The sequence below is a fragment of the Acipenser ruthenus genome, chromosome 6 (assembly GCF_902713425.1).
Source record: "Acipenser ruthenus chromosome 6, fAciRut3.2 maternal haplotype, whole genome shotgun sequence".
NCBI classification, from domain to species: Eukaryota; Metazoa; Chordata; class Actinopteri; order Acipenseriformes; family Acipenseridae; genus Acipenser; species Acipenser ruthenus.
The window spans coordinates 58,045,011-58,072,956 of record NC_081194.1 but is presented as its reverse complement, the minus strand read 5'-3'; the positions used below and the strand labels follow the sequence as shown (position 1 = coordinate 58,072,956).

At 41.4% G+C, this 27,946-nt stretch overlaps 1 protein-coding gene across 1 annotated transcript; it reads left to right on the top strand.

Annotated features, from left to right (window-relative positions):
- Positions 1–33: 33 nt before the first annotated feature.
- On the top strand, positions 34–26,647 carry wdr43 (WD repeat domain 43). Its single transcript, XM_059025584.1, has 18 exons — positions 34–355; positions 5,706–5,840; positions 8,073–8,194; positions 8,939–9,059; positions 13,232–13,356; positions 16,843–16,945; positions 17,418–17,482; positions 18,056–18,227; positions 18,671–18,757; positions 19,298–19,420; positions 19,774–19,923; positions 20,546–20,632; positions 20,904–20,935; positions 21,529–21,592; positions 22,457–22,570; positions 24,990–25,059; positions 25,156–25,220; positions 26,054–26,647. The coding sequence occupies exons 1-18, from the start codon at positions 149–151 to the stop codon at positions 26,204–26,206; spliced, it is 1,995 nt and encodes a 664-aa protein (XP_058881567.1). The 5' UTR covers positions 34–148; the 3' UTR covers positions 26,207–26,647.
- Positions 26,648–27,946: the final 1,299 nt, after the last annotated feature.

The window sequence follows — 27,946 nt, the reverse complement described above, 5'->3', positions numbered from 1 at the left end:
CCATAACTCCGCCTCCCACCTCCCTAACGAATCAGCGGACTGGTCTTCACGAGTGCCAGCGCGCCTGCTCCTTGGTGGATAACACGTGTCTCCCTCTCCCCTCGTCGCTCTCTTTCTGTCTCTCTCATGCAGACGCAGCGGCAGAGCAATGGCGTCAGACGGAGGTAGCTGTGCGTTGGTTTCTCCATGCGCCTTTTCCCCCAAATCGCATCAGTATCTTGCCCTGTCCACGCAGGACGGCAGGCTCCGGCTCTGGGACACCCTAAGCAACACTCTGTACCAGGAATATGTGCCTTCAGCCCACTTGAGTGCCACTTGTACCTGTTTAGCTTGGGGACCATGCAGGACAATCAAGGTAACGTAATGCGCTGATGGTCATGTAACTAGTCGGGCCTAGTCATCAAATATGTTTAAAATGGGTCCGTGGATTTAATTTGACACTTTGCTATCGTGCGATCGGGACATCGGATTACTTGGTTGGCGATTTATCATGTAAACAGGAGGACATTTCATTTTTTCTTTACAGAATTTGCTGTAAACGTTAGTTGCACACGCTGCGTGGAACCCACATGGTAGCAGCCCATGTGATGATGGCAGCTCCCATGCTTTTGACTAAAACAGCACAAGGGTGACGATCTCATCTAAATCCAGATAAAACACACACCAAAAATACAAACCTCACATTATACTATGTCGATCTTCATTTTCTGAATGTAGATGTGATCCGTTGTGAATTGTTATAGTGATTTTTGTACAGTATTGTAATGACTCATATGAACATGATGTTAAACTACAGTGTGTGTCTGTATCTCGGGCGCATCATTGTTTGAAAGAAAATAGTAAATCCTGAAAGGTTTTATTATTGGAGCGGAATTGTAACAGTGGTTTGTTCCAGTGTCTAGTGGCTACGTTTTGAGCGCAAGCTGGAACCATCTACCCCTCCTGGATTTGTAAACTTGGCCCTGTCCACACTATATAACCGCTCTCGAGAACCGTACTCGAACCCGTTCTAATTAATCCAGCCCAAAGCGTTTACACGGAACTACTGTTTCATGTTTAGTCGGGTTTAATGGGTACACACACTATTAAAGTAGTTTTTTTACAGTTCCTAGCAGCGCAATGAACAGTGGAAATCAATACGACAGTATCCCACTGTGCACTGCATTTGATTTTAAAATAATGTGCTATGCTTCATATTAATAGAGGTCCATATTGCTAAAATGAAAGAAACAATAATTTTTTTTGGGGGGGGGGCGGGGGGGGAGTAAATGCGAACACACAATAGCAGGGCTTGAAGTTTTCAGGTTTTATTTTTAATCAGGTGAAGTCCCTTTAAACAAATTGAGCTGATTCTGTTTCATAATTAAACTCAGAAAAAGCTGTTAATTACAAAACAATCTTTTGCTTCTACCTTAATATACTGCCTGAGCCGAATTGTGGTTCTCTTAGTTTTATTTCAAACACAGCTGACAAGTTACGTGAATTGTTCATCCCCGATCCTACTTTTAGTTCATTTTTGCAGTCGCCTAATTTAATGTTGTGCTTTTGCTGTTTTCACCACTAGTTTAACAGTCCGGACAGCAAGTCCTTAAGCCGCCTGTTATGAGTATTTAGCCAAGTACATCACAAAGCATTTTGAGATATTGGATGGTGCACAAAAAATGTAGTTTGGTATTACAGCGTCCACACATGATAAACCGCACTACCTGATGCGATCGAAATAGAACCGGGCTCGAAACTACCCCCTCAGGTGGTCTCGTCCAGTCCCCGAGTACGGCATTAAACGCTGCGTAGTGTGGACGCAAACCGAATTTAGCACTTTTTTAAGCCGATTTAAAGGCAGCTAATATGGTTTAAATACATAGTGTGTACAGGACCTGAAGTTGTGTGTACATATCTGCTATTATTAAACGTGTACATACCGTAACTACTGCTTTTGCTTTAGAATTTAGTAAAATGGTCCATGTTTCCACATGTGTACAGTATGGCTTGTTTACCCAGTGTGTCTAGTTGGCACAGTGCAATTTTGTTGCACCTAGCGGCTACTGTATGTTCCGCCCCCCCCCCCCCCCTTAATAGAAAAACTAAACACACCCAGCCACCCTTAAATGCAGGTGGAAATATATAGCATGGTACAGGGTTAAGCACCAGGATTGTTTTCTCTCTTTATATTATTATTATAAAGTACATTTGTGGCTAACTATAAAGGCCTTTGAAGTATATTGCATAACTACCACTGTATTGCTTTTATTGATACTCCCTGGCAGTGTACAGTAAATATGTACAGTACTGTGCAAAAGTTTTAGGCAGGTGTGAAAAAATGCTGTAAAGTAAGAATGCTTTCAAAAATAGACATGTTAATAGTTTATATTTATCAATTAACAAAATGCAAAGTGAGTGAACAGAAGAAAAATCTACATCAAATCAATATTTGGTGTGACCACCCTTTGCCTTCAAAACAGCATCAATTCTTCTAGGTACACTTGCACACAGTTTTTGAAGGAACTCGGCAGGTAGGTTGGCCCAAACATCTTGGAGAACTAACCACAGTTCTTCTGTGGATTTAGGCAGCCTCAGTTGCTTCTCTCTCTTCATGTAATCTCAGACAAACTCGATGATGTTGAGATCAGGGCTCTGTGGGGGCCATACCATCACTTCCAGGACTCCTTGTTCTTCTTTACGCTGAAGATAGTTCTTAATGACTTTCGCTGTATGTTTGGGGTCGTTGTCATGCTGCAGAATAAATTTGGGGCCAATCAGATGCCTCCCTGATGGCATTGCATGATGGATAAGTATCTGCCTGTACTTCTCAGCATTGAGGAGACCATTAATTCTGACCAAATCCCCAACTCCATTTGCAGAAATGCAGCCCCAAACTTGCAAGGAACCTCCACCATGCTTCACTGTTGCCTGCAGACACTCATTCGTGTACCGCTCTCCAGCCCTTCGGCGAACAAACTGCCTTCTGCTACAGCCAAATATTTCAAATTTTGACTCATCAGTCCAGAGCACCTGCTGCCATTTTTCTGCACCCCAGTTCCTGTGTTTTCGTGCATAGTTGAGTCGCTTGGCCTTGTTTCCACATCGGAGGTATGGCTTTTTGGCCGCAAGTCTTTCATGAAGGCCACTTCTGACCAGACTTCTCCGGACAGTAGATGGGTGTACCAGGGTCCCACTGTTTTCTGCCAATTCTGAGCTGATGGCACTGCTGGACATCTTCCGATTGCAAAGGAAAGTAAGCATGATGTGTCTTTCATCTGCTGCAGTAAGTTTCCTTGGCCGACCACTGCGTCTACGGTCCTCAACGTTGCCCGTTTCTTTGTGCTTCTTCAAAAGAGCTTGGACAGCACATCTGGAAACCCCTGTCTGCCTTGAAATTTCTGCCTGGGAGAGACCTTGCTGATGCAGTATAACTACCTTGTGTCTTGTTGCTGTGCTCAGTCTTGCCATGGTGTATGACTTTTGACAGTAAACTGTCTTCAGCAACCTCACCTTGTTGGCTGAGTTTGGCTGTTCCTTACCCAGTTTTATTCCTCCTACACAGCTGTTTCTGTTTCAGTTAATGATTGTGTTTCAACCTTCATATTGAATTGATGATCATTAGCACCTGTTTGGTATAATTGTTTAATCATACACCTGACTATATGCCTACAAAATCCCTGACTTTGTGCAAGTGTACCTAGAAGAATTGATGCTGTTTTGAAGGCAAAGGGTGGTCACACCAAATATGGATTTGATTTAGATTTTTCTTCTGTTCACTCACTTTGCATTTAGTTAATTGATAAATATAATCTATTAACATGTCTATTTTTGAAAGCATTCTTACTTTACAGCATTTTTTTCACACCTGCCTAAAACTTTTGCACAGTACTGTATTAGAGAATGCCTTAACTACTGGCAGGACCATGACCTTCTATACATTAGGGTTATAGTCTGATCTTATTGGTGAAGCAGTCATTTCCAATCACACTGATTTCATGGGACCTGCAGGTGCATACAACTCAAATCATATAGTTGCTTGGCTCTCTCATATACTTTTTCATTTCAATTAGATAACATTTGTTTATGCAATTCCTTCATTGTAAACTTTAGTCTTTTTGATGGAAATATGTCCAGTTACAAATCTTACGTCATGGGGGTTTAACCTGACTAATTTATTAACACACTTTACAGAATTAGGTGCTGCCAGAATAAATCAAAACACAAGATGTATTTGTCATTTGATAAATTACATTTTGACTTAACTTTTGCGGCTAGCCAAATTAGAGAAAGTTATCATAACAATATAGTTAAATAGAAAATTTAAAGTAACAGGTAGATGCCAATTAAACACGCATGTTGTGCACCTGCTCCTTGCCCTCACTACCTGTAACATGTTTCCAACATGCTACATCACCAGTAATATTATGACATTCGCTTTGTGCGGTTCATATTTAATCATCCTATACCCAGATAGGGCAGAGCTGGATATTTCTTTTGAGTGTTTTACAGTACCATTGTCCTGTATTGCATCAGTAAGCCAGCTTCCTTTCTGTGGAAATCCCAGGATAACCACAGATAGCTGGTGTTTGCAATGTCAAGGTTGTTTTCAAAGATCAGATCGACCCTGTGACTCCTTACAACATGCTGGGACGAACATGGGATTTTCATGTTCGGATATTCGCTCATAATTTAAATATTCGTTCATTTTTTAAAAAGTGATACAAGCCATTATATTGCTCTGAACGCAGGCAGAGACAGCATAGCAGCAGGGTCAGGGGGCATGGCCTGTGGCCCTTGTGTGTGCGCCTTTATTTTACAGCAAGACCTTACAATATGTAACATGTTAAACTAGAAAGATTTCCCAGGTGTAAAGAATATGTTGTGTAGGCCTTACTTTACACCAGTGAAATAACTACAAAACAAAGGATGCCAAATAGCAGTTCAAGTTAAACATTGTTTTGTTTATTCCTGAAATAAATAGTACATAAAGTTGACACCGCATTTCATTTATTTTTTTCATTCCTTGCCATTGCCATCTCTTCACAGTAAACAGTGGCCATAGACACGTATTCATAAAGTAATAACATGAGGTTTACTTGTACCTTTTTGTAGCTGAACAAGCAAACGAAAATTGAAATTTAACTTTAAACACTTCAGATAAAACAAAAGTGGAAATGGCGTTTGTAAAGGGGGAAAAAAGGTTTTGGTTTATTACATTCCATATAACAAAGTTGCAACAATATATATAAGATATACAGTCTATATAAAAATCACTACACAGCATTTTCAGGAGGTTGGGTACTGTTTAAGCGAGGCATTTCAGAATGACATGCTTGCCTTTTTTCTGTCCCATGAGATTCTAGCTTGCTCTACGTTCTGATGAGGTGAAATAAGTGCAAGGTATTTTTGTCATTTGTACTCATTACGAACAACTGATTTTTGTATCCGAATACATGTAAAAAAAATATTCGTTTGAATGTTCGGATATTTGTCCCAGCACTATCATATTTGCAATTCAGCCATCTACTAAATGTTTGCAAATGTTATTTTTAAAAGTACTTGTTTTTGTAATAAAAATACTTTTCTGGGCATTAATATATTTAAGGAAGTTTAACTTTTAAGCAGCTTTTTAATTATCCAGTGGACATTCCTGTAATTTCTTACCACCCTGAAGTATTGACACTGGATATGTGTTAACCCTTTCCCTGCCTTGTCTTTCTCAGGACGGCCCTCAGCGGAAGAAAAGGAAATCAGAGGTGGTTCCGCACGGCGACCAGCTGGACCTGCTGGCACTGGGCACTGCGGTGGGCACCATCCTGCTGTACAGCACAGTTAAGGGACAGCTACATAGCAAGCTGGTAAGAGCTCCAGGCACTGTCCTGACCCTCCAAGGGCAGGGGAGTAGGAGGTACTGTCCTGGCACAGAGGGGAGGGGAGCGGATGGGATGGGATGAGAGGGGAGTAGGAGGCACTGTCCTGGCACTGAGAGGGGAGGGGAGCGGATGGGATGGGTGGGGAGTATGGAGTAGGAGGCACTGTCCTGGCACTGAGAGGGGAGCGGATGGGATGAGAGGGGAGTATGGAGCATTCTCCTGGCATTGAGAGGGGAGCGGATGGGATGAGAGGGGAGTATGGAGTAGGAGGCTCTTTCCTGGCACTGAGAGGGGAGCAGATGGGATGAGAGGGGAGTATGGAGTAGGAGGCACTGTCCTGGCACTGAGAGGGGAGCGGATGGGATGAGAGGGGAGTATGGAGTAGGAGGCACTGTCCTGGCACTGAGAGGGGAGCGGATGGGATGAGAGGGGAGTATGGAGTAGGAGGCACTGTCCTGGCACTGAGAGGGGAGCGGATGGGATGAGAGGGGAGTATGGAGTAGGAGGCTCTTTCCTGGCACTGAGAGGGGAGCGGATGGGATGAGAGGGGAGTATGGAGTAGGAGGCACTGTCCTGGCACTGAGAGGGGAGCGGATGGGATGAGAGGGGAGTATGGAGTAGGAGGCACTGTCCTGGCACTGAGAGGGGAGCGGATGGGATGGGATGAGAGGTGAGTAGGGAGTAGGAGGCACTGTCCTGGCACTGAGAGGGGAGCAGATGGGATGAGAGGGGAGTATGGAGTAGGAGGCACTGTCCTGGCATTGAGAGGGGAGCGGATGGGATGAGAGGTGAGTAGGGAGTAGGAGGCACTGTCCTGGCACTGAGGGGAGCAGTTGGGATGAGAGGGGAGTATGGAGTAGGAGGCACTGTCCTGGCATTGAGAGGGGAGCGGATGGGATGAGAGGGGAGTATGGAGTAGGAGGCTCTGTCCTGGCACTGAGAGGGGAGCGGATGGGATGAGAGGGGAGTATGGAGTAGGAGGCACTGTCCTGGCATTGAGAGGGGAGCGGGTGGGATGAGAGGGGAGTATGGAGTAGGAGGCACTGTCCTGGCATTGAGAGGGGAGCGGATGGGATGAGAGGGGAGTAGGGAGTAGGAGGCACTGTCCTGGCACTGAGAGGGGAGCGGATGGGATGAGAGGGGAGTATGGAGTAGGAGGCACTGTCCTGGCACTGAGAGGGGAGCGGATGGGATGAGAGGGGAGTATGGAGTAGGAGGCACTGTCCTGGCATTGAGAGGGGAGCGGGTGGGATGAGAGGGGAGTATGGAGTAGGAGGCACTGTCCTGGCATTGAGAGGGGAGCGGATGGGATGAGAGGGGAGTAGGGAGTAGGAGGCACTGTCCTGGCACTGAGAGGGGAGCGGATGGGATGGGATGAGAGGGAAGTAGGAGGTAGGGTTGCTACGTTTTTCGATCGATTCCATTCCTTATTAAATACTGGATAATCGATTCAATAATTACATTTTTGTAACGTGCATAGTTAATAACGAAAATGCGCAGAACACCCAGTGGGCGTCCTCTTCTTTTCCTGCTCGTGTTAACTAGCATCTGATTTGCTGGTCCCATCCTACTCTGAATCAGTTTTGAAAATGCTTTGTAAGTACGCATCTCTGTGTATTCGATGTAAACAAAAAAACAGCAGGGTTGTATTCCTGGCAAACAGCCTGTAAATAAATTGTGCACATTGAAGAAAACTGACTGTATATAGTTTGTGCTGCTTTGGAGTTTCAAAATTAACTGTTATATAATTAATATTTAACAATATTCAATAACATTAAAAAAAAAAAAAAAAAAAAATCAACGATCAGTGATAAGGGGGGGGGGAGAGGAATGGAGCGAAAAATGTATGTGGGCAGTACAATCATTGATATTTATTTGAACGATTATTTTTTGTGCCCAAGCAATCGATTTGCTATTTTGAGTCTTCATTGACAGCCCTAGTAGGAGACACTGTCCTGGCACCAAGAGGGGAGCGTATGGGACGGTACAAGACGAGAGCGGAGTAGGGGGCCCTTTCCTGGGGGTCCACCAGTAAGGGGCATTAACACAAGAGCATAGGACACAGTAATGGTGGTGGGGTATTTTAATTTGTATTTTGCAAATGGAACGGTTCCCGATTACAAGTCTTCTGCACATTGTGAAGGTGTCACTTTATTAGAAGACATAGTTGCTTGCAGACACTGTTAACTTTATTTAATTTCTTTTTTTCTCTTCAAGGATGGTGGTCACGACAGTAAAGTGAACTGTGTCCGGTGGCATCCGGAGAACAACTGTCTATACAGCTGCTCTGACGACTCTCGCATAGTGGAGTGGGACCTACAGACTGGCAAAGTGAAATGGCGAGTATTAACCACAGCTAGTGAAGGAGTCAGGAAAGAGCAGCGCGACTAAGAGGGGCATAGTTTTAAAAGAGCAATAGGACTGTGTTTAGAAATAGACCGCAACAATGTTGGCTACATTAAGAAGTGACCCAAGCTCTTTATGAAAATTCTCCCTTTTGTAGAGCATTTTACAGTACCAGAATCTGACCTTGATTGTACCACTTATTTTGTAGTGATAACCACAGATGGTTAGTTCAGTCAAGGTTAAATCCACAGTGCTGTAAAATGCTCTAAAAAATCTAGCTGTGTCCCAGCAGCTGGTAGGTAGTGGGCAGTGTTGGAGTAATGCATTAATGTAATCTTACATTTTTCAGTTTAAAAAAAAAGAAAAATGGTATCGGAGGAGGGAATGAGTGGGTTTGATAGCTGGATCCTTTTGATATTTTGAACTGCAGCTTGATGACCAAGAAAAAATCTTTGTAAAATGTAAACGGTGTCTGAAGTAATTAACTGTAACTAGTTACCATTACAAGTAATATGTTACTATAACCAGTTACAAGCAATAAGTTACTGTAACATGCAATTTTAAAAAGAATGTCCCCAACCAGAACAACAAAAGGCAGGGATACACATTGCTCTGACGCTGCTTTTGGGTGCAGGCCCCAAGGCTTTCCAGTTTGTTTGCTTGCAAACTACCAGACGTGGGTGCATTGACTTTCAAGTGTCCTGACCGCTGTGCTCTGTTTCCTCTCTGCGCTGCAGCAAGTGGAAGGCAGACAAGTGTGCGGTGAGCTGCCTGTGCCTCAGTCCTGACGGGAAGATGCTGCTTTCCGCTGGGCAGACCATCAAGATGTGGGACCTGGAGACCAAGGAGGTGTACCGGGTGAGTACCTCCCCAAATGACTACTATCCATGATGTCGCAGCTCCACACATCCTCTCGCAGACCTGTTCAACAACTACACTTCTCCCTCTATTTCACAAAACAATAATTCAGTTAATGGACTGAAAACTGTGTTGGGAGGCAGAGTAGCTTTCTGTGGGTGGTGCATCTGTTCAGCGTAGCCATGACCAAAAAAAAGAACAGAAATCAAGTAGACAATTTTGTGAAATGGTTTCCGCAGGCTGCATCACCTCCCACAGGCCAATAGTGAGCAGTGCCGTTGTCATGGGGAAATTGGTAGATAGTCTCTATGTTGTGCATGCATGAATTTTTGAATTGAGAGGGTTTGTTGGAAAGTCAATTTGACATTTGTCATCTTATCTATCTAGGTGTACCGTTCAATTTTTTTCATTCTTTAACAAAAGGAGGCTGTGTGGTCCAGTGGTTAAAGAAACGGGCTTGTAACCAGGAGGTCCCCGGTTCAAATCCCACCTCAGCCACTGACTCCTTGTGTGACCCTGAGCAAGTCACTTAACCTCCTTGTGCTCCGTCTTTCGGGTGAGACGTAGTTGTAAGTGACTCTGCAGCTGATGCATAGTTCACACACCCTAGTCTCTGTAAGTCGCCTTGGATAAAGGCGTCTGCTAAATAAACAAATAATAATAAAATGGCTGTATTTGAATATTTAATGAAATGTGTTTTTAGCATTGTATTGTTTGTTTGTGTGTGTGTGTGTGTGTATATATATATATATATATATATATATATATATATATATATATATATATATATATATATATATATATATATATAATGAATATATGAATATGAATGATTATACACACAGTAGAACGTCATTTATCTGTGGCTCCCTGGCTAGCTTTATCTCTGAAATACAGTATGTTATTGCCAACATAGACTTATGCCCGTGGTGCGCACACACAAACACAGACGCATGTGTCAGTCTAACCTCTGGAGTTAACACCAAGACAGCAACACTACAGATGCGAGGATTCAGGTCTTGGTATCAACAGCAGAAGGATCCTGTAAAAATTGTTCTCCTGAGGCAGTTACTTAGTGAAGCCCAGCAAACATATTTTGCCGCACTGAAACAAAAGACTATGATGGACTTTGTCAAGGTTCAAAAGAACGACTTGCAGCAGTGAATCGTAAAAAAAAAAAAAAAAAAAAAAAGAAAAAGAAAAGCTGTTGCGAAAACAAAACACTTGTGTTGGTACGTATTGTTGAAATGTAAGACAAGTTTTGAGAGGAACGGTAGTTCCTCGCGCCAAGTTATCAGCGAGAACTGCCAGAGAGAGACCATACAGCATGGATAGTTTGTGTTTTCAGAGTATTGGTGCAGCAGAAGTAAATTGGCCAAAAGCACCATTCCACGTTTAATTTGTGCAGATTTTTGCAGACCCCAGGCACTTTTATCCACGCATATGTATATTACAGGACATACAAGTTTAATGACAATTGTTTTGTCAACATGGAAATATACTAGGGAACGCATTGTGACGTCTATCATTTATATTAAATGATTTATTTCTGTTTTATAATGGAACATTTGCCTGCAGTTTTTTTTTTTATATATATAAATATAAAAAAAAGGTCTGGCATGCATTGGATTTGAAACTATAACCTTCAGTTTGCAAGCGGGTTTTGTTACTGTCAGTGCTACACGATTAGTTGAGAAAACAAGCAGTTTTTTTAAATATGAAGTCAGCCAGCTGAGAATTCTCGGGACTTTGTTTATTTTTTACATTTTGGAGATTTTTCGAGTCCGTCGTCGTCATCATCATCATCATCATTGAGATTCTGATCCTGGTTTCCTGTCAGTGTAGCACTCATTGTGGTCCCTATTGGCGCACAGAAGTACGGTTCCTCTCGATAAATATAAATACATTAATAAATATTGAAATAAATGAATACATAAGCCAATACATAGACATTTCTTTTTTTCTTTATCTTGATATTTATTTATTTTTCCCTATCAGATAAACACTACAATTAATACTGTATGAAACAAAAATAAATCCTCAACAGTTCTTGTTCAGTTGTATATTAGTGAAGATTTTTGTACATAAAGGTTGTCTTGCTTTCATATATTTTTGCTTTAAAATTTAAAAATATATTGTAACGACCCAGACAATTGCTTTGTTACAGGACTTGTTGTCTGTTCAGTTTGTCTTGTCTGTCTTATGTCACATGTATTGTAAGGGGAATGGGTCACGCTGTTACTTAACATGGGAAGGGGGAGTGAGTGAATGAGTGGGGAGAATGTGTGTTGCTGTTTTCAGGGTTTGCAGAGCATGGATGTGACTGGTTGGTGAGCTGGACAGCGGCGGGAAACGACAGGAGGTTATATAAGGGGGTGCATGAGCCTGGGAACTGGAGACAGTCCAGTGCTGAACTTGAATGAGAAACTGTGAGTGCGACAGAGCGAGCGTGTGAGCTGTGACCGGACAGAATACGCAGTGAAAGTGCCAAGACTAAAACGTAGGGTTATTATTTTGGTGCCAATAGAAGCGAATTGAACTTGCATCAAAAACACAAGCCAAGTTAGTAGAAACAATTGGGGCAACCTTAACCCCCACCGCTTTTACAGTTGTGCCTATTTGCTTTGTGCTGGGCAAGGTTGCCCCAATGGTTTCTTGAAACTTGTGTTTTTGATATGTCCACTGTAAAATGGCTGGGCACTTTTGATAACTTGGCATTTTTTTACATTTACAATGTGTTTTTGTTTCGGATAAATTACACAGCAGGCTTAAGTTTTAAAGTGTTTTAAAACTAGGGGAACGGGGTTGGAGGTGTATCACATTTTGAAAAGATTTTGCTAGGAGTAGCACTGTCAAAAGTAAACTAATTATTCTGTCTTTGTAATATATTGTATTGCCTACATCTCCAGTAAACGCTAATTTGGTGTACATTACTGGTTTCTGTATTTTATTCATGCATTCTAGTCACACGCAGTGACATCTCATTTATCTGCAGATTTCACACATCCATGGACCTTTGTCTCCCTCAAGCTTGTGGATAAATGCAGTTGTACTGTAATACAAAAAAAAAAAAAGTTTAATTTATGTCATTGAAGTCACTCCTTGACAAACGCTTACTTTTTGCTTCAAAAATGTAATTCCTATCATACTGTAATCCAGTATGTGTTTATTTAGGCTTCCTTAAAATAAGTTACCACAGTAAATCAGTGAGTTTTACCAATAGTAATCCTGTGCACTTACTATGTTCAATATGCTGTACCAGACCTCACTGTATTTTGCAATGTATTTTTCTATGGTAAACGTTAAGAGCTGTTTAACTGTTGTGATTGAGGGTTCAATAAGTAATTCAGCAGGGATGAGTAACGCTGCAGATAAAACATGATTTGCTTGCATGTTTGTTTTAAATTTACGATAATAATAAGCTAATTTGATTGCCACACAATAGTGTAATACATATCAACGAAAATAATTAATATGGTTTCAATATTGATACTATGTATTTAACTTAAAGATAATACATGTACAATTTACACATTAACATAAATATAATTGCACATAAATAAATCTCACGATAAGTGCATGATTAGTCAATTATACAAAATGCATTTATTCATTTTATTTTAATATTTGTACACAAAATATATACAGTTCCTGGAGTTTAGAACTGTAACTTTACCTTGCCACCCTTTGTAAACAGGGTAGTAAGGTAATGTTAACCACTATGATTAAATTAATAGATAACAAAAAATACTCTATTATATTAATTTAATGGTATGTCCTATTAAAGTGTTTGTCTGTAGTACAGTAGTAAACCGATTTGTCTATAGTACAGTAGCGAAATATTCTCATAAAATGTAGCTTTTAATAAAGATTCTGACAACATTTTAAAGTTTAAAACCGATTGCTATATTTTACAATGTTATGGTAACCGATTTAAAACAAAAACCGTGATACACAGGGTGTTCAACGATTAAAGTTCACAGGTAGAAAATGCCAACTGGTGCCGTGAACCCTCCCTTATAATTTCAGAAGTTTGCGCATGCACAGTAAAGACGAAATCTGCTTTTTTTTCAGGTCTGCATATTTCCAGTGACACCGTGTCTGTTTTTGAAAGGCTCAAAGTGATTCTCAGGTTTTCTAATCAAGTACGCCTCCTTCTCTCCCTCTCTCAGCGGTTCACAGGTCACGCCACAGCAGTGTCCACACTCTGCTTCATCAGCACGAGACCCCCAACTCACGATATGGAGGGGCTGTACTTCCTGTCAGGAGCTGCACACGACCGTCTGCTCAGTGTCTGGTAAGAACCAGCCCAGCGATGAGCAGCAGGCTCATACTACCTGTAGGGATGACCAGCCTGGTACAGTGGAGGGTTTTCTATGCGTTTGCAATGCTCACTTTTAAATAAGTGACACTGTGCCTTTTGAGAAGAGAGCAGGAGCTGTAACTCCGCCCCTAGTGATAAAGCCTGTATAGGCCATGAGCTAAATCTTCTAATAGTTTTAGCTGTAATGTCTGGTGGGGGTTGAGCTATGAGCATGGCATTTCCAGTGTGTGTTTATTAACCCTTTCTTTTGTCTGTCACTGCACGTGTTTGATTTCAATGGCAGCCCAAACAAACGCATTTAAAAAATCAGGAGGGTTTTTACTGTGCTGTGTAGCCCAAACGACAAACAAATACCCAAAACCAAGACGAAACCCACATACACGTCTGCAGACAAAACAACTTCTGAGTGAGTTTAACAAATTAAACGCATGAAACTTAACATAAAAAACCTCTTCGTTTTCTTCCTTAATACAATTGAATGAATTTCACTCACTCCCACCTTCCCCTCCCTCTCGCAAGAACCTCAAGGAGCCAAGTCAAACTGAATTTAACAGAGGCTTGATAAAATCTGCCGTAGTTTCCCAGGTCTGAACCGTCTCCTCTCTGGTACCATGAATCAGAGCGGTAGAAAGTTCTAAATAAATATCAAGGTAAGTTAGAATCCATTGGCGCCAGGGAAGGGAGTGCGGAGGCTGCCAGTGCACAGCTACCATCTTCTTTGCTGCAGTGAGGCCAGCTAACCAGATACATTTCTGCTGTGGTGTTAACCCTTTGCGGTCCATTTATTAATTGCGCGTCAGGCACGCCAGGTCTAATTAATTTTCACACGCGCAGTTAATTTTAGACGCGCTGTTTAAAAGTATTTTTCTTTTCACAGTCAAACGGGTTTAAATGGCCCTGCATATCAACAAAGCACTCACTAGGCATCTCCAGCCCCACCCCACCCTTTCGTTTGCTATAGCGTTCACCTATGTAAGAAATAAATAATAATAATAATAGTCGTACATACCGATCGATCATCTCCGGATCACTCGTTTTATCACCAAACTCCTCAATAATGCGATCCAAGTCATTATTTTATTACTATAACATCTCAAAAAAGCTCTGCAAATGTCCGTGTTTTCTGTGCGCTGATTCAGTCAGCCAACTTGTTTACTTACGTCCGCCCCCGTTATCTGATACCTGATACCATGTATGACTATTCATGAGATACGCCTTTTTTTTTTTTTTTTTTTCGACTTGTCTCGGCTCCTGTCGCTCCCACTCGGCAATTGAATGGTTTTCTCGGCTTTTTCCGGAGAAAAAACAACTAGACACCCGTTTATTGCGTTGCTATAATGATGTCGGACCCAGTCCGACAAAGGACCTGTGAGGAATAATTGCAATGTCGGACCCAGTCCGACAATGGACCGCAAAGGGTTAAGTCAAGGGATGAATCGTCATTCAGTAGGGGTCAGACGATACACCAAGGTCACGATACGCATCGCGATACTAATGAAAAACTCATCTCTTCTTGACGGGCTTGAAAATAATTACAATTTCAATTCTATAGACACAGATTCAGTTCAAAATAAATTATATTTATTTCCCACAAAGTAGTAAACCACTAGTTTGAATTTAAAGACAAAGCAGTATGTCAACTAGAGTTCCTGGGATATCCATTTTAGCTGAATTAACCAAATCATCTTACCACATTTCTGAGAGGGGAAAAATACTAAGCAAAGTGTTTGATAAATATTAAAGTACAAACTTTCTTCATGTGTTTCTTTAGAAAAATCTAAATATGAAGTTTTTCAGCATTAAGTTGTGATGTATAATCAATAACAATTTCAGTATTTTTAAAAAGTACATCAGCTTTTTTGCTTGCATCATACTTAACTTTAACTCAGTATATTATTATTATTATTATTATTATTATTATTATTATTATTATTATTATAATACCATACATTTAAATACTAAGTTTTTGTATTTTTGAAACTGCTGTTTTTAAATGTGGTTAGAAATATTAGATTAAAATTAATGATGCACATAGGGCTAGGGGCAAGCTTCATTTGGAAGCGTCTGCGAGGGGTTAAGTATGTCCTAATGAAGAAAGTTCAAATGGATCAGTTGGTGGTTAGGGTTCTTGGAAGGTAATCCTTGATTAGTTGGGAAACTATTTGGAATAATCTCCAGATCTAAGGAAGCTAGATCGCTACTCCAAATAGTGTTAACTGCTAAAGGTAAACATATAACAAAGAAACCAGCCCCTTTGTTTTGCCTCCCGTGACCAACATATTGTGAAGTGGATGTAATGATAATGCAGTCCCCCAGGGAACCCCGTAGGTGCACATTGCTGAATGAAGGCGAAGGCAAAAAAAAGGAAGAACCTGGCAGATTGTGCAGCAGTTGTAAATCTTGGAATGTGCGAAGATAACCAGAATTGGAGATATCGGCAAGAGTGTGTATTCCCCTGTCTCTCCAGAGTGGGAAAGAGAAGGGAAGACCACCCGATAAGAGCGCAAAGTTAAGGAAGATAGGTGAATATGAGTGCCATTTTAGTTGGAGTTCTGTGTGTCTTTCGACAGAACGCCAGATTGTGATTAACTGTGTAATTGAGGCCAAAATGTAATCTACAGTGCCTGAGAGGAATGTTTGAGTAAATCTTTTGTAGTCTGTATGGAGATTCCAATTTTTCTTCTAGAAATCGCCATGAGACAGGAGCATTGGGGTCAAAGCAGACAGTAAGTGGACGCAATACAAATGACCAAAAATACAATTAAAAATTTGGCAGAGAGAGACCTCCCTAAATTTTCCCGCTGTTGAGTGGAAAATTTAATATGTGGATGTCTTCATCTCCAAAAAAATTTTAGATATTAGAGTGTCCAATTTGTCCCAGTACCCGGGAGGGGGACAAGGAGAGAGCATGGAGCTAAAAAAAATGAATGCAGGAAAGAATATTCATTTTAATTAGAGATGCAGGCCTAAAACGAATTAGGAAGATGTTAAACTGTGAATCACTTAATGACTGTACCTAGTTTCTAGTTTACTAACTTTAACGTGTGCATTTCGGAGTTAATCCCGCCCCCCCCCCCCCCAAAAACAAAACCCATTAAACTTCAGGCTGCCTCGCTGTCCGTGCTGCGAATGCTGGTTCAGACTGTATCTCACGCTCTTGTTTTTGTTGCTGTCTCTCCCTGTCTGTGGTGTTCTCTGGTTCACACTGGACAGTGTTCACAAAGTATTTATTGGCATGCTTAATGTAATAATTTTTTTGTTTTCTTCTAAAAAGCAAACTAAACATTGATTTTTGCAAAGCTTCTCATAGCTAAACTAGCAGTGACTTAAATTTTACAAAAATAGGATGCAAACTCACTGTAGTGGTGTGAAGGCTTTTGCCATATTTCTCCCTGTCAGTGCAGTGCTGCGTGGTGTTCTCGTGCACAGACTCTGTCTCACTGTCTCCTCTTTCTGTAGGCAGGTGCGGTCGGACGGGAAGGATAAGAACGCCGTGCTGTCCTTCACCCTGACAGACGAACCCATCTATGTGGACCTGGCTGTGTCCCAGAGCAAAGACGAGGTGAGGCGAGAGGGTGATGGGCTTGAGACCCGGGACTATTGCTCTCCCAGTAGGGTCCCTTTAACTATTATTATTATTTCTTAGCAGGCACCCTTTTATTGTATTTTTACATACAATTACCCATTTATACAGTTGGGTTTTTATTGGAGCAATCTAGGTAAAGTACAGTAGCAGTGTCCCCACCTGGGATTGAACCCACAACCCTCCGGTCAAGAGTCCAGAGGCCTAACCACTACTCCACACTGCTATTTAACTACGTCTGGGTCTGGAAGTGTGTGGGACTGCTGTGTGCATTTGTATTTTTGTAATAATCCTATCTATTGAATATCTACTGAGGAAGTTGTAACCTGAACTGCACCCGCAGATGAACTTGGAATAAAAAGGGTTACCACTTAAAGCAGGGCGAGAGCTCCTGCTAACGACTTCTCTCTCTCTCTCTCTCTCTCTCTCTCTCTCTCTCTCTCTCTCTCAGGCAGTGAAGCTGGCGGTGGTGTGCAAGGATGGCCAGATGCACCTCTGTGAGCATGTCCTCAATGGGTGAGTGCTGGGTTTTTCGTTTTGGATTTAAGACTTGGCGCCTTGTTTCTAAAGCTCAGTGAGTGGATTTATGTTCTACAATGATCTTATGACAATAAAAAGATTTGATTACACCACACTGGCGATGCAACGTCTTTTTTTTACAATACAAGTGTTGTGCTCTCCTCTCTCCTCACTGCCCTCTCTCTCTACTCTCCTGCCCCTCACTGTGTTTCCTCCGTCACTGCCCCCTCCTGCTCAGTGCAGGCTCTCGCTCTCTTTCTTTCTCTCCCCTCCTCTGTCACTAAGAAACACCTCTCCCTCTCTCCTGACCTGTGCGACTCTCCCCTCTCTCCTCAGTCACTAAGAAACCCCACTCCCTCTCTCTGACTGTGCGTCTCACCCCTCTCTCCTCAGTTACTAAGAAACCCCTCTCCCTCTCTCCTGACCTGTGCGTCTCACCCCTCTCTCTCCTCAGTCACTAAGAAACCCCTCTCCCTCTCTCCTGACCTGTGCGACTCTCCCCTCTCTCCTCAGTCACTAAGAAACCCCACTATCTCTCTCTGACTGTGCGTCTCTCCCCTCTCTCCTCAGTCACTGTAAGAAGCCCCTCTCCCCCTCGTGCTCGGTCCAGGTTGCCTCTCCTGGTTCAGTTGGTGACGGTGTGCCTCGGCCGGTCCCTATCCTGGCTGCCGCCCTGACTATGGACAAACAGGCCCTGCTCCTGGCCTACGGGAGCGGCCTGCAGCCTGTCATCGAACGCACCGTGAGTATTCTGAGTTCTAAACTAGCTTTATGTTTTTAATGTATTACTGAAACTATTCAAATGTGCTTTCTTTGTTAAGGTGATTTTTATTTGGAGTTCATTGTATAACATTACTTTGACTGATCTAGCCTTCATTATATATCCACGATCGTCAGTGGAATAGTCTGCACTCGAACTGCCGACGTCCAGGCTATAGGGCGCATCCTGCACCTTTACTGGATGCACCACTCTGGAGCCACTAACTTGCAGTTTAAATATTAGCTATGTGTTCAACTCTTGTTTAAATATTGGCTGTCACGATTGAGGAGAGGTCCAGGGTTGTATGGCTGTTAAACTCAAGATTAATGAGACAGCTGTGTGCCTAATTGTCCCTCACTGGACCCTTTGGTTGCTGGCGTGCTGAGCCTGTGGTAGGTCTGTAATGGTGTGTTCTTCTTTCTCAGACTCTGAATGCTGGTGAGACTCACGTGTGTCTGGTGAGGGATGTCCAGGCCTCGCTGACACTCCGCACCGAGACCACTTTCACCAAGGTAACGCAGATCCCCCCACCCAGCCAGGGGCATCGAGTCCTTCAGCGAAATTTAAATGATCTGATGACTTCCTTGTGGTAAATCTTTTAGAACACCGTAGTGTCAACAGTCTGTAAATGTACTTGATCTTTACCAAACCACACAGCATTGGCTTTTGTATGGTCACAGTCAATTGCAGACTTTAAAACACACAATACCAGTACCTCTTGCCTTTTCTGTTTTTATAGCTGTCTTCATTATTTGGTTTCAAACTTTTTTTTTATAAGCTCTAATTGTTCTCCCCTACCGTCTGTACATCTGTAAAGATATTCTTGTGTTTTTAGTTTTCTGACTTGCACTGCAAACATGCATGCATAAGAGATGCGTTTATCAGTTTATTTACTCTGTGTTGTAATACTAGTCCACTCAAGGGAAGGCCTGGTGTATTAAAAGGAGTAGAACAGACTCTGAAAGCAGCTTTCACGCTAGATTTAAACAATACCGGAGTGGTGTGGCCTCTGTAGGATTTCTTTTACCCATGCACCCCCTTCACTCCTGCAGGTGAAGACGCCCACAGTCAAAGCTGATGCCAAGCTCCTGGTGCCAGGACTTCCTGGGCACAGTGCACCCATCAAATCTACCCCTGTGGAAATGAAGAGGAAACCGGGTTCTGACACCAAGGAAGTAAGTACCATGATTTATTTTTTATTTTTTTTACTTTACCAAAGCAGTATTTATTGATATTTCTTTCCCACCATAAGCCCACATTAGTGATGATTAATTGAATAATGCAAGAAAGCAAAAACTGTGTCATTTATGTTTTAGAAGAAAAGAATCCTCAGGTCAGCACAACTGCATTGAGATAATTAAACGGGCCGTCCTTATTCTCTAAAACAGCAAATGTATTCCCAAAATCCAAGTAGTTTTTAACTGAGCCGTGTGTTCAGGGGGGTAAATGCATTAGGTGGCCTCTTGTGTCATTTTCTCTCCCCCCCACCACCTGTTCTAACCCTGTCTGTGCCTCCCTCTCTGTGCAGATGTCCATAGAGGAGCGCCTGAGTGTGATTGATTTATCCCCGGCAGAAGGACGCAAGGGGGTCCACAAGGGGGGTCTCCCTCTCCAGACAGACAGCTTTGCAGTGCTGCTGGTCCAGGGCTTGGAGAGCAGTGACAGCAACATCCTCAACGTGAGTCTCACAGAGCAGTTGTGATACATCATTAACAATCCATGTATGCCGGAGAACCAAAGAATAGGATTTACCAAGAGATACAATAGAGAGTATCTGGGATCATCTTAATGGAGGCTTAAGAACAAAATGTTTATCTGAAACTGCTAACCTATATTGAATTTATTTTAAATACATTGAAAATTTAAACAATGGTCTGGCTGACTGAACTATGAACAGTTATCTTGAGTGTACAGCTGCCTTAAAGGGTTTATAGAGACAAAGGGCAAGTGTATTAGAGGTATTCCGTACATCCAATTAAAATGGTGATGTAAAGAGAGACGGCAAAACATGCCAAATAATGACACACAAAACAGGGCTTGCAAGGCTTAATACTGCTGGGACAAATATTCTGCTTGAATGCATTCAGTGGCAATTCATAGAACAATGTTATAAATGACTATCAAAGATATCATGCAAAGGAAACCATTACATAATATACTACACACATTCTACTGAACAAATAGGTCATTTGAGGGGAGCTCATCCCCGCAGGGAAGGGAACTGTACAATATCTGTAAATTAATCAAGTTTTTTATGGACCGATTTGTGCCTAACCCGAGTCTGTGCGTCTTCATCACAGAAAGTGTTTCAGACGAGAAAGGAGGTGTTGATAAAGAAGACTGTTGCCAGGTTACCAATCCCTGCTGTGCTGCCATTGGTGCAGGAGGTAAGCTCTACCTCATCCAGTTCTACATATAGAATATTGTACAGTGCTGTAGAGTGCAAGAGATGGACCTGAAAACTGAGGATTGGACAGGTCATGGTGACCTTATTTTGGCTGATAAAAACTGCTGCCTCTTTAGAAACCTATGCAGTGCATTCCCCAGACACATACACATTTGCTTCAAAATAATGTTAAATGTGTACCTAGCACTGGAATAGTGATGGTTTTTATTAATGTTGGTTTTAAATGTATTCATTTTTTTCTTCTGTTTTAGCTCTCAAAGAGAATGCAAGGCCATCCATATAGGTGAGTTTTTGTACTTTTATTAGTGTGCCCCATTTGTAACGCTGCTTTGAAGAGACTGTGCTATTCAAGTCCCACCTGTGCTAGTGGAATGGAATTTTGGGGCGTTGTTGTTGTTGAGGTGTGTGTGTATATATAAATGTATTTCACATGTTTTGTTGCTAGAAAGTGTATTTTGAGAAGTGAAAGCATGTTTAGCACGCAGGTGGTACTTCAACTCAATTTGGCAGTAGATACGTCAGTTTTTAATTTTTTTTTAAATAAACTTCCCATTCACAAGTCCTTCACTTTTAGTACTTTGCTCCATAATGCAGTTTTGTGACTAATTTTCTATGCTAATGCAGACTGCACTCATTGCGTTGCATGCGCTCCAGGATATTAAAATGGTGCCGCAGGGAATGAATTACGGTAAGCTAAGAGGGTCAAGACAGAGAAGTGTGATTTAACACACGTTAAATAAATTACTGCATTTTAATCAAGTTAACTGTGATTAATTGACAGCCCATAGTACTCACTCACTCCAGGTTTAGTAGTGCTGTGCCTCTGATATTGATGCGGTCCCTGTCTCTCTTTCTGTCTCCATTTCTCATATGTAGCGGGGTGCTGATGGTGCGATGGTTGAAAGCTGTCTTCACTTTCCATGCCTCCTATCTCTCAACGGTGAGTCTGCTGTCTTTTACCTCCTTCTGCATTAGTCTGACTCCTTTTGAGCTCATCAGGGTTCATAGCAATATGTTCTCTACTGAAGATCATTACAAAGTGCCTCTCGTTAGTTCCCCACAAGGGCCTTTTCAGTCATCGGTGTGAGACTAAAGGTAACAGAGTGAAACTGATTTGATTTATTGGTCTCGCCTTCAGCACCTCTGTGAGCTTTCACTGTAATGAAGAAAAAGCTCAAAATTAAAATAAATAAAAATAAATAAAAGGATGTAATGAAAAACAAACAAGAATGTGAAACCAAATTCAGTGAACGAATGCCTTGTGAGAGATTTATTAATATTGTACAGAGATGGAAATAACTTTTAATCAACACAGCAACTGCAAAACAGTTTCACCCATTCCAGGTTTTACTAAGCTCGATTAGCCACAGTGTATAGGTAGCAAGCTTGAGTGTGTCTTATTAAACTTGCAGTAAGACCAGGATTGGGTCAAACCATTATGCAATGGGAGTCTTATTTCCAACCCTGTGGTATGCCCTTTTTAATCCAGCTGGAAACGGTATTGTGCAGTTTTAGTAGGTGGATGTCTGGTTTGTGTGCACATGCTCTGGTGTGTTTTTGTCACTGTGTAGAAATTAGCAAGGAATTGAAACACATTTCTTTGTTCTTTTTTTCCTCTGTGCATCCGTGAGTATAAAATTATTGTGATTCCGTACTCCGTTGTAGGTTTCAACAGATACATTTTATTACATACAGTACAGCAACTGGTTACCCTATTTTCCTACATACTACATACTGAAGTGGCCCTGCTTGTTGTTGCACGTGCTCTGGTGTGTGGTGTTTGTCACTGTGCTTGGCCTTGCAGTTGCCGAGCCTGGTGTCCCATCTGGGAGTGCTGTATCACATGATCGAGAGCCGAGTCAAGATGTTTCACAAGCTGTCCCGTCTCCACGGGAAGCTCTACCTGCTCATCACACAGGTGAGGCTCCGCTAGCATCAGTTTTATATGTTTAAACTGAACAGAAATGATTAAATGACTGAAGGGGCCTTGTCAAGATTGTGAAAAATACTATTCCATTTATACAGAGTACAGAACATTTGGAAAAAAACATATGGCACGTTGAGCACAATGTTAAGTGCACACCAACTGCTCCTCTCACTTCCATCAAACATTATGCAAGTCTTCCAGCCATTTTGGCAATAAAACCACTCCAAGATATATAATACAATTGTAGTCAAAAGTTTACATACCCCAATGGAAATTTTATCATTTCTAGAAATTTCTCAAACCAAGAATTTTAGGAAAACATTTTTGTTGCAAAGGTTTTGCTTTTGTAGATGAGGAAAAGTTACAAGAAATAATAGTCTACAATTATTTATTTCAGCAATCTTTTTGCAAAACTCCCAAAAGTATTCATACCTTTTTAATGCTATGATAGTATGGTCTATGAGGTGCTAGAAATTCCAATATGATAATGGAGAACCTAATTCTAGAGAAGTCTAGAAAATGCTGGATTGTAGGTGAACATTCTTAGAATATAAAAAGGATTAGGCATAGGATGATTGCTGTCATTACCAATAAGTCAATATGGGGGAAAAAGTAAAGAGCTATCTGAAGACCTTAGGTAGACAATTATATATTGTCAAAGCTGGAGAAGGATACAAGAAGATTTCCAAGCATCTGAGTATCCTAATTTCAGCTATTGATTCTATTATCAAGAAGTACAATGTCACAATGCTCTCTCGGTCTGGAAGAAAGAAGGTTATTTCACCAAGAACAAGTAGAAAAATTGTGTGGAAGGTTAATAACAATCTGAGATTGACTGCCAAATATATTCAAAGTGAATTGGCAGCAAATGGGACTGGGGTTTCCATTTCAACCATACGTCGAGTATTGCATGGTGAAGGTCTCAAAAAGCCACTATCAGGAAAACGTCCCTAGGACAATAGCTTGAAGTATGCAAACCGGCATTTGAATGATGTATACAAGTTCTGATCAAAGGTTTTGTGGAGTGATGAAACAAATTGAGCTATTTGGTCACACCGATAGTCATTACGTTTGGAGAAAATCTGGTGAGGCGTACAAAGAAAACACCTTACCTACTGTCAAGCATGGAGGTGGTAATATCCTTCTATGGGACTATTTTTCCTCTAATGGCACAGGAAGTTAAGTTCCAATACATGGTAAAATGGATTCAGTAGCATACCAAACAACTTTGGCCAATCATCTGAAACCCTCTGCTGCAAAACTTTGGTTTTAAAGCGCAACTGGACGTTCCAACACAACGGTCCAAAGCACACATCAAAATCTACTTCAGAATGGTTAAAGAAGAATAAAATCAAGGTTCTGGAATGGCCTAGTCCCGATCTAAATCCGATTGAGAATCTTTGGTATGAGTTGAAGAAGGCTGTGCACAAGAGAAGTCCTCGGAATTTGAATGAAATGAAATGGAACAATTGTGGGTTGAAGAATGGTCAAAAATCACTAAAGAATCATGCCAAAAGAGGTTATTGTTGCTAAAGGTGCTTCAACTAGCTATTAATTTTAATTTTCCTTTTCAGCGTATGAATATTTTTGAATTAGCATTTTTGGAGGTTTGCAAAAAAATTGCTGAAATAAATAATTGTAGACAGCTAGACCTATTTTTATTCTAACTATTTTTTTTTTCCTCATCCGCAAAAGCAAAACTTTTGCTACAAAAGATATTTCCTATAATTGAGTTTTGAGAAATTTCTAGAAATTATAAATTTCCATTGGGGTATGTAAACTTGACTACAACTGTGTGCGTAATATATAATGATTTCCATTACACGAGAGTAGATGTTAAAACTTCATGCTGATTTGAACTCGGCTCTCGCCAAGATAAGCACCAACTAAGACGTAGCTTTACAGTAAACTAATGTGATCCATATGTGTGTCCATCCATTTACGTTTCCTTCCATATGATGATGTTAACAGTGTTGTGTTTATATATATATATATATATATATATATATATATATATATATATATATATATATATATATATATATATATATATATATATATATAAATATAAATAAAATATTGGAATCTTTTGCATTAAAATGAAACGTTATCATTTTACGTGACATTTTGCAATAGGAAATACAGGTAGTGGTGTACTTTCTCTCCTTGCCTCTCCCCCCCCCCCCCCCCCTCCACCCCCAAAAATCATATTTGTTGTTCCACGCACTGAATGACAAAGATCCTGCCCCCAGATATTGAAGGCTATATCTTGGGAACCCGCTGCCAGATCTTAAAGCTGAGATTCTGTTTTGCAGGGCGTTCAATTCCTAAGAGTCTTGGTATTTTCTCTTCAGTTTTCTGACCTGTCTGCTCTCAACCCCACTCCTCTCCTTCATGTCTCCCCTTACAGATTGCAGCTACTGACAAGTCACAGAGTGTCGCAGAATTGGACCAGACCGCCAAACTCGTCTACGAGGAAGGTGAGGGTTGGGTTGTTTGTTTCTGATACCAAAACTGACCTAAAAGCTTTTTTGTCAATGCCAATTTCTGATCGCCATGACAATTTAATTCTGTAGATTCTTCAGAAGACGAAGCGGAGGGATCAGGAGATGAGATGCTGGCTGAGGAGGAAGACTCTGATGTAAGTTGACCCTTTCGCTTGAAGATCTTGCTGTGATTCTTGATAAGACTGAACACAACTGTATATGTGAATTTACCAGTAATGTGAAATATAAAAATAACTATGCTTAAATCTTTGCTGTCCTATGTCAGACCAAGTCTGACATTATAATTTTTCCTTCCCATCCGACATCATCAAAAAAGCGTCCTACACAGATCCCTTGTCGTTTTTTCGCCGGAAAAAGCCGAGAAAAGCTTTCAATGGCCGAGAGAGGCCGAAAGAAGCCAAAAAAAAGAGGCGGATCTGAGCAATACACATAGTCCCTTCACCACGGACATAAACAAGATAGCTGCTTTCGCATCCAGCACTCAAAGAAAATCGTGGACATTTGCCAAGCTTTGAGATGTTAATAGTAATAAAATAATGACTTGGATAGCATTATTGAGGAGTTTGGTGATAAATCGAGTGATCATGAGATGATTCATCAGTATGCACTACTATGAAGAGATGTGATAAATACAGCGAACAAAGAGTGGGGCAGGGCTGGAGATGCAGTACTGAGTGTCCTTTTGATATGCAGTGCCTTTTAATCCGTTTGATATGCCGTGCCTGCTTTACTGTGAATAAAATTACTTTTAAACAGCGTGTGTAAAATAAACCGCTTGTGTGGAAATTAGACCTGATGCGCCTGACAGGCGCTGAGTAAATGGACCGCAAAGGGTTAAATAACAATAATTCTCTGGGGGCTGAGGTTTTTTTTTTTTAATGGTGGACGGTTAAAAGGTTGTCCAAGGGTTAGGGTTAACGATAAAAAGGTTGTCCAAGGTAAAATGGATGTGTTTTCTTCCTTGCAGCACTGGGAGGAAGAGGAGATCAAGGAAGTTACGGAGCGGTCAAACAAAGAGGAGGGGGATGGGGAGGAGCACAGTGACGAGGAGATGAACATAGAAAATAAACTCAACGGAGATTCAGACCTGGAACCAGACAACGAGAGCGAGGAGGAATGACAGAGCGAGAGAAATGAGGAAATAAATATATATCACTTTTTTTTGTTTGTTTTATTTTTAAAGTTTTATACAAAAAAAAAAGAAAGCAATGCGCCAGTTTTGCTGGTGTTCCTGCCCAAGACTGCCTTTGTGGGGTGCTGTTCTGATAAGTGGAGCAGAGGATTGGCTGCGGGGAGAGGGGGGGGACCCCTGCGTTCTCTGGAGACTAAAGACTAGCGCTCCCCACACCCCCAATGTAAGAAGGCAAGGAGCTGAAAGGGATCCGAGGATCGTCTCCGTTCATCCAGACTTCTTTAATCTGTTTTCTACAGAACCAGCCCTGTGTAATTCTTGATTGTTTGTACAGCACAATGTTTGTATACTGTAGGTTTTAGTGCTGTTCTGGCAGAGAAACAAAGACTTCAGAATTAAACACACAAAAAAAAGATTCTGTAAACCAAAGTTCCACGGAGTGTGTGATTTCATTTATTCAGTCATGTATTTTAAAAAGGGGAAAGACTTTGCATAGTGCCAAAGAGGCCACCACTCCTATGGCAGTACTAGTCCCAGTGTTTTGACTGATCTGCATTTCTCGCAATGTCTTGCGAGGGTGCTGTAGCTCCAGAGGTAGAGGGTCAGCAGGTACAGGAATAACACTGAACGGGGTGAGCTTACGATGGGAAAGCTTGCACAACTCGGACTCTAACCTGCAGTTTAACTAAGCACTGTACCGGTACTTGCCCATTTGGTATATAATAAAGTAATTCCCTAGAGGATGTTTGTTTTATAAAGGCACATACTTTTTTACGTTTGCCAAGATCTGCATTATCCCTTTTATAAATAACTCGTACAAATCTGAATTGGCAATGATGTGTACACTTTCAATCATATTCTAAAAGTAATTTAAAATCAATAGAATATTAATAAATATCAAAATGAAATATGACTGAGCTGTATTGCAACCTTAACCTAATGTATGCATACTCCTCTGTGTGGTGAAGATGGTTATTCTGAAGAAGGAGGAACCATCTGTCTGTATCCACTTTTTCCACTGCCTCTTTGCTTCCTGTATTGCATCTTAATCCCCGTCCCCCAAAACAATCTTTCTCGGCAGAGTCGAAGTGACAGAAGGTGTAGATGAGGATGTACAGTAGTGTCTGGAATGGATCCAAGTACTGTAGTAGGTTGACATTGTTGCCTTGGAGTGGCTAAGTCTTAAGGGGGAATCCCTGTCATTGTGGGCAGGAAAGTGATTTTAAGCATGCAGCCCTGACATTGTATAACTTGGGTGCTTCACTGGTTTACTGTCCTGAGTTGTGCTGTATTTTGTGCCAATAGTGTAATTACAGTGTTTGTCCACTAGGCGGTGTTAGGAAATCCCCCTAAAATATGTGTATCTGTTTTTACCGTATAAGAATATACAAACGATAGTTGTCCTTTTGGCCCATCTATGCTTTTCCGGTTCATAGTAGCCGATTGATTTTTGGTGGGGGTGGGGCACACGAAAAACTAAAGTTTTGTCTTGATGGATCCCTGTGCTTCAGCACCAACATGATTATGTAACCCAATCCATACCCTCACCACTGTGAAGAAGTGTCTCCTTGCCTCTACTAAGTCTGTCTCCACTTAATTTCCATTTGTGTCCTCTGGTCCTTGTTTCTGTGTTGCGCTTAAAGTATTGGTTAGCTTCAGTTCTGATAGCTAAAGCCACTGTCATCAGTATTACCTTGTATCCACAACACTTGCATCATGCTAGCTTAC

Bases quoted from the DNA above. Each gene is read 5' to 3' on its own strand.
- wdr43 (XM_059025584.1), top strand. From the start codon at position 149: ATGGCGTCAGACGGAGGTAGCTGTGCGTTGGTTTCTCCATGCGCCTTT. The intron at 19,421-19,773 runs GTAAGTACCATG...CTCTCTGTGCAG, and splicing joins CGGGTTCTGACACCAAGGAA to ATGTCCATAGAGGAGCGCCT. The intron at 25,060-25,155 runs GTGAGGGTTGGG...TTAATTCTGTAG, and splicing joins CAAACTCGTCTACGAGGAAG to ATTCTTCAGAAGACGAAGCG.